Below are 12,032 nucleotides of genomic sequence, written 5' to 3'. Positions count from 1 at the left end.
GTAGGGTCTAATATTCAATATAGTTACGTGGCAGGGATGAATTGTGGAGACTTGGCAATGGGAAGCACATGATACTCGCTCTTCCCTGCGCTCTGGAAAGCTGACTACTAATTTCTGTCCTTACCAAGTGCTTAAAGGAGAACAGATCTATAAAGGTCCTCTAACAACCTGACAGCTTAATCCCTCTAATGGTTTTGACTGTTTTTTCTTCTGGAAACCCATGTACATTACAAAGGGAAGGATTATTTTACAGTCATGTTGATACCTCAGAATACACTGTTAGGCCTGGGAAGCCCAATTTCCCCAATAAACTCAGTTTTGTCCCTCCCTCCTGCAGCCCTGGATCCAGTGAGTCATTCTGGTGCAGTCTTCTGTCCTTACAGAAGCCGGGCACAACAGGCAGCTGAGGTAGCCTGTGGCAATTTGGGTTCCTCCACCTACATTTTCTTTTTCCTGCAGTTTCCTCATTCCTCTGGTTTTGGCAGTCAGGTCAATAGCCAGGCTTGCTCAGCAGTGCAGGATCCTCTGTGACGCAGGGGCTGAGCACCAGTTTGTTCACAGATCCTGGCTTGGTCCCTGGGTTGGGCTTCTGGAAGAGAAGAGGAAGGGCAGATTTCTTCTGCCACTTCGCTGAAGTGTGCCTTTTCCCCATAAAAGAAGCTTTGGTAATGGAAGCCCCCATTAGCTTCTTTGTGTCAGCGCTCGTGTCAGGGAGCTTGGATTTTTTTATTAATTTGCTTCAGTGCTGCTGGCACGTTGTCATCATGTATTCAGCTTCCCTTGTCCTTAGCAAGCTGTTGCTCAACTCTCTTAGCCAATTTAGCAAGCTAATAAAAAAACCATAATAAAGATTATGCTGTGTTCCTCAATCTGACTTTTGTACTTCTCCTCCATGGGGAGTGACCTTTCTCTGGTTCCCTTCACTGCTCCGTGATGCAGTCACCTTCGTGATCTGCACATTACTGGCCTAGCCTGACACAGAGGCTCTGGTATAAACCAGGGGCAAGTAACCAAAATTGTCAGCCGCTTCTGACCCTGCCTCCCATCAGCATCTCAGTCGTGGTCCCACCTTGCTGTGCCACAGTGCCCCTGCTCTCTGCAGGGACTGGGAGCTGCTGGAAGTGCTGGTGCCTGCGGGTGTGCAGGGCAAGCTGAGCTTTCATGGCTGCTGCTGGAGAAGATTGGGGTCTTGTCCTCCCTTGTTCACTTGTTTTTTGTAACCACAGAGCAAATGGGATTGGGTTAGGAGAACATAGGGGCTGGGTATGGTTTTATTCTCTTCACTTAAAAATTAATCCAAATCCCCTTCATTGTGTGGCCATGCAAAAAGAGGAGAAATGATGGACAAATAGTTGTGTGGTTGGTCAGGGAGACGGTCAATGCCCTTTCAGGTTTCTGATGCTCTAAAATGCCCCTGGCTGCTGTGTGGCAGCAGAACCTCAACAAGCACAGCCCAGAGGGGCGCCCTGCCCTACGGCAGGAACAGGAAAACTACAGCAGGTGCTGTGAGGGGCAAATCCTCTGGCAGTGCCACAACTGCAATCACCTCCTGGTGCCTTCCTGTCACCAGAGCCACCAAAACACCGGCTTTGACCCCTGCTAATCCTAAACTGTGCTTGGAAGCAGCGTGGGGCATCAGCTGGAACCGGGCAGAGCCCCAGGTTCCCTCCTTGCTGCTGTCCCCTGTCCCTGGGACACGGCTGGGTGTAGAGCAGGGTCAGCGCCTGGCGGGGGGATGAGGTGTCACTGCTTGTCAGCCAGGCCCCCCTGCTTGTCCCCATGCACATTGGGGCTCTGCTCCCACTAAGCGGCCCTGTGCAGACTTCAGTTCGTTGTCTTAATTACAGGAGGCCTGTGGAGATAGCAGAGGGTAAGAAAAGCTCGCATTCAGCAGGTTGCTGATGTTAACGTAGGGGCACACCGCATCCAGGCCGCACACAGCCTGAGTGGCAGCAGTTTTTGCTGACCTTAGGCACAACGCAATGCTCTGAGGCAAAACACAAACCATGGCAGTTCCTCAAACATCTTCAACCTTAAATAGAGTTTCACAGAGCAGTTGTGACCACCTGCAAGGCAGCAGTCTAGGAAAGTACTTGCCATTGTCAGGTGTGCCACTAAATGGGTTTATAATTAAGGAACACATCGGCTGTTGTGTGAGATTTATGCAGCTGACCATAATAATCTTCACCGTTACTGATGCCTGGCTGTGTTCTTCCCACCAGAAAGTCTCTTCCTCCTGGTCCTGGGGCTGCAGTGTTGTGTTGCACATCAGTGTCTTTCAGCTTTATCTCCCACACGGACTTCTGTCCCACTGTGCTAAGCCAGCCAAGTGGGAAGCCGGCACTAAACAGCCAGCGCAAATCAGGCCTGGAGCTTGTGTTTGAAATAAGTTTAAATTTCTCCCATATTCCCATATTTAATCTACAGTATAGCTAGAAAGAAAGAAAAAAAAAAAAAAAAGAAAAAAGGAAAAATGAAAAAAGAAGGGTTCTGAAAGACAAATGGGGCTGCTTTGAAGGCTGCTGAAGCATAACCACGGGCTCTCCATGCCAAAGCAGATAAAAATTTATAAGTAACTGTGAGCCCGCCCTGCCCCTGCCTGCCTGGGTGTCCTGTTGCTTGAAGGCAGTCACACAGATCCCCAAGACAGTGTAGGTTGGCAGGGCCTTTGGGGGGCACCTGGTCCTCCCTTGCTCAAGCAGGGCCACCCAGAGCAGGCTGCCCAGTCCGTCCTGCCCCATCCTGCCACACTGCTCTGCGAGGTCTGGGGGCGGCCACTGCCTCTTGAGGGCTCTGCTCCTGAAGCAGCTCCTGGGACGTGGCCTTCAACACGAAATCTTCAGGAAGGCCTGAAGCAAGGCAGGGGGCTCGGGGAATGCTGGGCTGACTTCAATGGCTGAACTCTGATTGCGTCTTCCGTTTACACAAAGCTGTTGAGAAGATGGTATCGCGGCTGCTGCCCTGTAAATCTTGCGCTGAACCAAGTCGAGCAGAAATTCCCAAGATTGCACTAAAGAATGGGAAGAATGGCACTAAAGAAAAAAAAAAAAGTGTGACCTGATATAGATACAAGTGGGTGCATGCTATTAAGTGCTCAGCCGTGCCGACGCAGCATCTTGTACTCAGATATGAGACTTCATTTTCCATGAAATAAAGCTCATCAAAGGCTGCACAGCGTTAACAGATGAAACGTGTGAAATATTAACAAGTGACACCCCTAAGCCTCTAGTTCAGAGGTGTTGCACCAGTGATTTCAGCACTGCCCTAATGCCTTCTGTAGCCTTGCTCCAGATGAACAACCCCCTTTTATTTACTAGGAGCTCTTACACGTGCAGGTGATGGGACTGGTACTTTTTTGTTGTTGTTTTGTGTTTTTATGTTTTTACTGATGGCAGGAGATGCAGCAGGACAGTGGTGGCCTGAGATGAGCCATAAGCCACTGACCTTCACTGACCAGCAAAAAGTCACTGAGGTTTCTGCACGGGCTCTCCGTTCCTGCTCCGTGGCGCTGCAGCTGCAGGGCGAGTCTTCATTGCCTTCCTCCCATCCTCCCTGTGCCAGCAAGGAAACACATTCAAGTGGCATTGAGGTGGGGAAACTGAAGCGATTAATGAAACAAACAAAGGCAGGGCCATGTGGACAATAAACAGTTTATTACCAATATGAACACAGATACTGTGATGCACTGACGTACCATTTTTTTATATTGTGATAACTCTGAGACAAAGAATTTGTTGGCTGACAACTAACATGTCTCTGTTTTCTTCTGGTGATGCCACAATACATTTCTGTTGGCAAAGGATCTTCATTTACATTGCAGACTACTAGTAAAATTACTTTGAAGTCATCTATCAAAAGCAAATGATTCACGTGTGTTCTTATCTACTACTAAAAAGAAAGGTAATACATTTAAATAAGCAAATACAAAATACAAAAAAGGCTGACAAATCCAATGTGCAGTGTCAGATGAAATCTAAAAAATCCAGAAATTTAAAATTTAATATTCTTTAGATTAAGACTTTTAAAATGAAGCGAATCCAAGGCAGCAGCAAGCTTCAAAGTGTGCTGAGTCTGCTAATAAAAAGGGTATAAGAACAAAGACAGTGCCGGTGTCCTCTCTCACCATCTTGCGTGACCTTGGTACACTTAGAAATGATCCGCTCTTCCTAGCATTCTTAGTACCGTCCAAATGCTTTGCAGTCATTATGTTGTACTGATCCTACTCAACTCCTGCCGTATGGCTAGAAAACCAAACCACAAAGTTAGTGCATAACGTCATGCCCAGCGCGCGGAGAACGCTAAGTACAGAGGGTGCAGAACGTACGCGCCGGTAAAAGGATGAGTGGAGGGTAAACGGATGGTAAGGGTAAGCAGTCAGCTGTTTGCTTGCAAACTGCAGTAGTGGCTTAAGAAGTTGCATCTGCGATTTATAATGGATGTCTTATTTTGCACTGGAATGAACCGGGGAGTCTCTGAGGGCCAAGCTGCTGGGGCGGTAGCGTACAGGTAAGGGCGTCCTCACCCCAAACTGCCCAGCTGATGGTGGGCACGTGGTGCTAGGGCAAGGGGAGGGGGCATGGGTTTAGCTGTTTCACAGTCTCCTCTATTTCCCCTTCCGTATGAAGCTAAGATGGGGAGTGCAGGGCGTGGGCATGGACCTACCTTCACATGCCCTAACGCAGGCATCAAGTAGGTATTTTGCTGTGCGTGTCAGTAATGGTGTTATTATGCTACCTTATGACGGCCTTGAAAAATACATTTTATCATCAACTGCAGAGCAATTTATAAAAAAAATGTGGATACTTTTAGTACAGCTGTTGCACTTTTCACCGAGTTGGAAAAGTACATGGCTATTCAGATTGAGTGAAGGGCTGAAACAAATTTTTGAGCATGGGAGGCCTACGGAGGATGCTCGGGAAGGATTTCCAGGTAGCTACCTTTGTGCCCTCCTGCTTGGCAGGCTAGTTAAAAGTGATTTCACGCTCCCTGACTGTGATCAATTGATGTGCCTTGGGTTACGGGCTGGCCATTTCTCCCAGTCCCACCTCTGAGAAGCACAGGCCAGTGAATTTCTCACAAGTTGGGGTGAAAATGCTTGTCAACAGCATAAAAATAAAGGATGTGAGTATAGTGTCACAATCAAAGATCAGTTAAGGTAGATGCATGGCCTTCTGTTGTGTATATAAATCAGAGCTGCTCAGGCAAGTCTGAGAACACCAGGGAACTCCCTGCCGTGCCTATCATCTTATCTACAGGAAATTAGTCATAAAGGTGAGAAAAATAATAATTTTTCTCTTTCTTACCATCAATTATCTCCTCTTTCACTTTGTGTAACTCTCTTACAACTTCCTCCAATATTTCCTGATGAGACAAAACACAAGTCAGCTGCTCAGAATCTCCTTCTAACCGGTGGAAGAAAACGCAAGTTTAACACGGTTGTGCTGTGCCCCCGCCTCTGCTGGTGCTCGGAGCCTAGCGCTGCTCTCAGCCAGGGCTGCAGAAGAGGCTGGCATATTTATTTGCACATTTCTGTACAGGCATCTTGCTCGAATAGCAGTGAGACTGTGCTCTCGTGCTGCTCACCAGCTACCCCTTCTCTAAGCACCTAGTTGTAGAGGAAATCGGCAGACTGAACAGCTGTTTTGCTCGTACAGCGCATGCATGGGGGAAAATGGGTAGCTCGCCAAATCCGAGTGCCAAGGACCTTTCGACTCACCTGTTTCATTCGATCAAAATCTAAGGCATCCATAGCCACGTCGTTGCTGCTGCTCACTGGCTTCATCCTTGAAAAAGGAAAGAAAAGGACAAAAAAGCAGCCTGTTAGTTGCTTGCAATGCTTGCCCAGCCATACCCACCTGCTGACCCCGGCCCTCGGGGAGGCTGCTCCTGGACTGCCCACAGCATGGAGAATACACGCCAAGGCTGAGCCCAAACTTAATTTGGACTCTTTTTTTGAGGGTGAGGGGGACTCAATAATTTTAAACTAGAAAATACTGAAAGGACTTAACAATATACTTTATCACAGAATTTGCAGTGTAGATACCAGCATCCTTGTCTTGGCACCTAGGCTTTAATCAGTTGCTAAAATAACAGTAACATACAGGTTAGCAAAAGATGATTGGAAAAAGAATAGCCCAACAACCCTTTGCTTCAAAGACCTGGCTTGAGCTGAGCTTGCTGATAACACTGTGCAGCACCGGCACTTTGTCTAGACCCCAAACCAACCGCAATCTGCCCTTACTGCCTGATACATGTGAGTATTACCAGTCTTCCAGGACTGTATTCGTCCACAAGCTGACCTCTGCTGATGGCTGACGAAGGACCATAGGGAAGCTGAAGCTGTGAGACTTTCCATTTTAACCAGTAACTCTAAAACATCTCAGAAAGGAATCATGCTAAATAATTCAAAGAGAAGATTTCAAATAACTTTGCCATCATCTTTGGGCCCATGCTGGCTGAGATCCTGCCACCTCTGTGGGTACACTTGGTCTTGTAGCCTTTTCTTGAGAAACCCTTCATATTTTTGCTACCATCTCACAACTAGGTTAACAGTTAAGACAGATACAAATGCCATCAAACTGGTCAGGAAGGAAACAGGCCATTGCTGAGAGCTTCTGCAAAGTGCCCTACTCCCCCTGCAAAAGTCAGATGAGCAGCAAACACTGAGAACTACTGCCAGGCGTTCAACTAGAAATGGAGTTTTCCCTCTGAACCTCTCCATGGTGGAATGGCATTGTAGAAGAGAGATGGCAAAAGCTTGGTGGCTGCTTTAAATAGCCTATATTTCATTTCTGTTTGCAAGAAGAATGAATAGTCTTTTCTATACCAACTGGAAACAGACATATTTCCTACAGCCAAGGCGTCCCACTGGTCTTAGGAGAACTGGCTACATTTTGTCCTAGTAACACTGGTTCATACTTTAGTTTTTGTGCACGATATGTTCTAGCATCTGTAACAGCAAGAAGGACGTGCAGATAGATGCCATTGGCAATTTTCTGTATACTGTTCGCACTGTGGTCAAGTAACAGTGCAAAACAAGGGGCATCTCTTTGCAGTAAGTGCTAACCACACACAAGTCCCTGTTCCACCTCCTCCTTCAACGTATCCACCTGTCTCAGTGCTCAGCACCGCAGTCACACGAGGTGTTCCTGGGCCAGCCCCGAAAGGCAGTCTCTCTTTAGCTGTGCAACACCAAACCTTAATCTCAATCTCTGTGATGACCCTGCAGCGTGGCTGATGGGACTGCTGGATTCCTGCTTCAGGTTTCCCAGCTTTTGACACTTGCCAGCTTTTGTACCCCGTATTTCTGAATGCCAGTCTGGTGGCTGGCGCTTTCCACAGCTCAGTGTTAAAAAGTTGCTGCACCAAGTTTTGCTCTCCCCCTTTCTCATGCATTTGTTGCAGCTGCACAGACAGGGGAATAACCACCCTTCTCCAGGTTGTAGGCTCTTCGGATCATTTCTGTCATTGATTTTGGATTTCTGCTGAGGTTGGGCAAGGAAAACTTCCCCTGTCAGCAGGGTCATCCTGAGCCTACCGCAAACCAGTGCTCCTAAACCTCCTTTCTACTTCGCACAGCACCCTGCCAGCCCCTGCCTGATAAGCACTGTGTGATTAATTCCTGTGATGCCCGTGCCCACCTGAGCAGGGGGCTGTTTCTGTGGAACAAGGCTTTCCCACAACACAATCTACCATCACCCTGTTCCCACTTTGTGCAGCGACAGACAGAGCAGACCGTAACAGAGTGAGTACAGACACAACAGAAGACGAGCGCCAGTGCTGAATGATGGGATTTGCCAAAGGACAAGCCAAGACGGTTAAGAAGCCGGGCTGTTAGCCAGTACCTAGAAGACACGTGGGATTGTGTGGGGCTCTTAGCTTCACAGCTCTTCACCACTGATGGATTTCTACAGCAATGGAATGAAACGAGACATGAGTTGTGCAGGTGCCACGGGGACAGCGTGACCATCCCAACTACTAGCCAGCCACGGGGACAACCTGTGTGGCTCACCTAGACAGTAATGAAGATACAGGCTTTTCAACAGAATTGCTCCTTTCCCATGGCTTCTTCCCAGAGTCTGTAAAAAAGAAATTGAAATGTTACTGTTTATTGTTTTGTTTTGTTTTTTTTCTTCTCTATCAATAAAAAAATCCTGATATTGCTTGTTTTATACAACTGCTTTCATTCAGTGGGGGTGAATGACTTAGAAAGATCCAGGAAAGCAGGAGTGCTGGATGAGGGTGGTTGCCTACATCACAGAGAAAGCATTGGCAAAGATCTGCTCAGTGATCCTTTTAATTAAGGACCAGACACTTAAATGATACTAAAAATGCATGGAATTGGAACGGTACAAAGAAAAGCACAAATCCCTGATAGCAAGAAATACAGGCTAATTGCTGCAAGGCTTAGTTTATTCAGTAGAATACTTATTTGTATTTTAAGTGAAAAAGGCTTATGTTTCTTGTCTGTTGGCAGAAAATGTGGGTGTACCTGAAAAAAAAAGTGTGACCCCCTCAAGTGAAATCTCCACAGAGAGAATTTATTTAATGCTGTTTGCATTTCAAGCCAGCAGAACGTTCCCCAAAACTGCGGTACAGATCCCTCATTCCTGAAAACGCCTCCTATTGCCCCAACTTTCTCTGCTGCAAGTAGTCCAAAATAAAGTGAGCAGTTTCAGAGACCCGCATGACACACAGCTTTTTACACAAGGATTTGCTCCTCTGTGAGGTGCTGAAAAGCTCTTTAGAAGAATTATGGACACTCCCAGGAAATCTCTTTATCTTGTTCCTCTTTCATATGCATTCACCTTTCTGCTAGCTTCTTCCCCTTCCCTTGTCAAACAAGCAAATAATGGCTTTGTTCCAAAAGGAAGCTGGAATGGTTAAATACTCATTCCCCTGGGAGAGATTTCTTTCAGCATGTATGAAAGCCAAGGCTGATGCAAGGATGATTTGCTGATGCAAAGCTGGCTGGCTTGCAGCTTATCTACTGTGATACAATCATTTCAAATCATCGTAGGAAAACATATTTTAGGGGCTCCTTAATTTCACCAGGTAACTCTCAAGATTAAGCCTACTGCAACAAGCTACTAGGCTAAGGAAGGATAACAGCTTGAGACCTAAATGCCAACAGTACAGACCAGGACAGCTACAGTACCAAAAGCGGAATAAGTGTTTGCTCTCAGAGGATTGGGGTGAATGATTCTGACGGTGCAGATCCTCAATTGTATGTCTGGACCCCTGTAACTTGATTGGCCCTTTAGTCAGCTTTGAGTGTGAGAAGTGCATAAAATCACCATTTCTTGCTGAGTACAGCTTTTGAAACAACTGTCACTAGGGAAATTTTCCATTAGCTACCACTGCTGCGCTTTGAAGGAGGACAAGGAGCCAAGAGTCCTGAGAGATGCAGAAGACTGGATTAAGAGGTCAAGTAAAGTACCAGTAGCTCGTTTTAATACCTGATGAATTTTGCTGCTGCTGGGTGGGACCTCGTGTACCGGGTGAAGGAGAGGTGCTAGCATCGTCCTAGGAAGAGAAAAACAGAGCATTACGTAATTACGGAGGTGAAGCACAGAGTCCTCATCTGCTCTGGAGACCAGCTACAGTACACACAGGTACAAAACCAAGTTTTGTTCTGGCACCTTTTATAGGCACTGCTACCATAGCATGGGTTGAAGTCCATTTAAACTTTAATTTTTCTCACTATTTAGCATGGGAATTTTTTTTTGTTTTATTTTTTTTCTCTAAGATGGACACTTTGCCATGATTCCACTGAATCATTCTCATCCCTGTGTAGCAAACCAGGCTGAATTACCACTGAGGAGTGCCAGCTGGTGTTATCTAAATACAAAACATTCATTCCCCAAATTTAGAAACTCTCTGTAATATGGAAACAGAGCCATCTGAAGGAACACCAGGCTACATCCCAGTCTTTTACACCAGCACAGTCACTGGTATCAGTGAGAGCAGCCCAGGTGCTAACAGAATATAAAATAACTACATCGGTCGCTTCTCCTCCTAACTAGAATATTAAATACTACATCACAGATTTGGACTTTGTTTCATGGGGTTTATGAGTGGCAGGTCATAAAGCATTAACCCATATTTTTGACATGTCATTTTTATTTAGTTACCCTCACAACAGACTCAGGAAAAGGTTTAATTGTGTATGGTAAAAACAAAATCACGTCAAGTTTGACGTAAGATAACCGCACCACACAGTGTGCTCAAGACACACATTAAACAGATGTTAAAACATCCTTCTTAATAGTTTGGTGCTACCAAAAAGTTAGAATGGGGATGCAGACTCCTGCAGAGCTTTAGGAGAGATAGCAAGAAGCAGAAAGACAGCAGAGGCTGAATAGTAGTGGTGCCTTTCATCTCAGAGTGTATGGTTCAAAACGAGCCTTGGGGCAGGATTAAGAGTAATGGTTGCACTGCAGAACCAGGGATTCAATAAGCAAATTCCATGCTTGAAGCATTCCTGGAGGACCATGCAAAAAATAGCTGCTTTTCACCTTAAACAGTGCTTATTCTGCTCTCACTACAAACTCTTCAGACCGGGGTGAGACCTGCACTTTCTGAGCAGCTTTCCTGCTGAGCAGTTGTTATCTTGTCTCTGGTGGGAATGTCTCTGTGATATGGGGCACACGAGATGCTTTATGAACTTGCAGCCTTCACAAGGGTACAGTCTGGCAACAAGGACACTCTATGAGCAGCAACCCACGGGAAAGGACACAAAATTAACTCTGGCCTCTTCCAAATCTGGAGAGATCTCCCATGCTTCAGTGGTTCAGCAAGTAAAAAGAAGGGTTTTAATCTGCATGTTGGACTCAAAATCATAGCACTAAGTTTGGTGTAAAGCTTGCATCAAATCAAAACTCTTGCTCAGTTGCTTTCATGGACAGCATACAGACAGACTGCCTAAAACAGAATGAATCCAAGCTCCCCGAAATTGTCTTAAGTCTCACTGTAGTGTAAGTATTATGAACACAGATTTTAATTTTTGTATGGTCTAGTAGTTAATAAACTGTTTCTCCTTCCCTCCCTGAGACATGTTTTATATGCACCCTATGGTCTGCGGTGAGCTGATTCTTTCTTTGCATGAAGGATGGCAAACCAAAGTTACCCCACATGGCTGATGATCCACTTCAGCTCAGCTGAAGCTGCAAATTAAAGAAACATGGACCTGGTCTCAAGATGACTTGCCAGAAGGGCTCATTTAATCTTCTTAAGGGGCAAGACTCTACTGTACCCTAAGATACTCAGAGCAGAGCATGAGAAAGCACCAATTGGCTTGGTTTGGGCAAACCCTCACCCACAAATAGGAAGGCAACTCTTGTTTCTGCAGTGCTCTTCCCAGGAAAGGTAGAAGCAGTCACATTTATTTCAACTGATTGTGTATTACAGGGTCAGCACTGCTTGTCATTCCCTGCCGTACTCAATGAACGAGAACAGGACTTTGCAAGGCAGAACATCAACATATTTGCAAGAGCACAACTGCAAGGAATCTTTTACTTACGTTTTGGCTTTCCTCTTCTTTTTTGTCAGCTGGCTTGTCTGACTGCGACGCTGCTTTCCTCCTTTGCAAAGGAATACGAGACAGGACACACAGTCAGCTCTCTGGAAGCACACTTCCTGCAGCCTGTGGGAAGGCTGATTCAAACTTTGGTGGGAGTTATTATTTACTTAGCTCCTCTTACAGAACTTGACAAAGACTGAATACATTCGGTTGTGTAGGATTTTAGATGGAGGTGAGGAATCCAAACCGTAGTGATACGACTCACAGAGAGGGGCAATATTTTGAAGCCGTGTTTAATGGAGGAATGCAGGGTGTGCAGAGTAAGAAATGTGTTGAGGCAGAGGAAGGAAGCAGAGCTGGTATGAAATGGGGTAAGAAAGGGATGACTGCTCTCTAGGGCTCAGGACCTGGCAGTGTCAGTCCTACACAGGAGCCCCCATAGGGGGTTCTGAGCAACAGGTGGCTCAGGTGGGAATTGCTGTGGTGAGATATTCTCAGACAGCTCCAAAAC

At 46.2% G+C, this 12,032-nt stretch overlaps 1 protein-coding gene across 2 annotated transcripts in view; it reads right to left on the bottom strand.

Annotated features, from left to right (window-relative positions):
* Positions 1 to 3,663: 3,663 nt before the first annotated feature.
* The window catches only part of EVL (Enah/Vasp-like), a 75,233-nt gene continuing 66,864 nt past the window's right edge, over positions 3,664 to 12,032 (bottom strand). Inside the window, exons 8-14 of one of the 2 annotated variants that reach the window (XM_084288431.1) lie at positions 11,522 to 11,582; positions 9,459 to 9,525; positions 8,012 to 8,078; positions 7,845 to 7,907; positions 5,717 to 5,783; positions 5,304 to 5,361; positions 3,664 to 4,241 (exon numbers count right to left, since the gene is read on the bottom strand). In XM_084288431.1, coding sequence (XP_084144557.1) covers positions 4,204 to 4,241; positions 5,304 to 5,361; positions 5,717 to 5,783; positions 7,845 to 7,907; positions 8,012 to 8,078; positions 9,459 to 9,525; positions 11,522 to 11,582 — 421 coding nt within the window. In that variant the 3' untranslated portion in view covers positions 3,664 to 4,203. The remainder of the gene's footprint in view (positions 4,242 to 5,303; positions 5,362 to 5,716; positions 5,784 to 7,844; positions 7,908 to 8,011; positions 8,079 to 9,458; positions 9,526 to 11,521; positions 11,583 to 12,032) is intronic. The other variant, XM_084288432.1, reaches the window with a different exon arrangement.

Source organism: Netta rufina, assembly GCF_964035555.1.
Source record: "Netta rufina genome assembly, chromosome: 5".
Classification (NCBI taxonomy): domain Eukaryota; kingdom Metazoa; phylum Chordata; class Aves; order Anseriformes; family Anatidae; genus Netta; species Netta rufina.
This window is presented reverse-complemented; position numbering and strand designations above follow the sequence as displayed.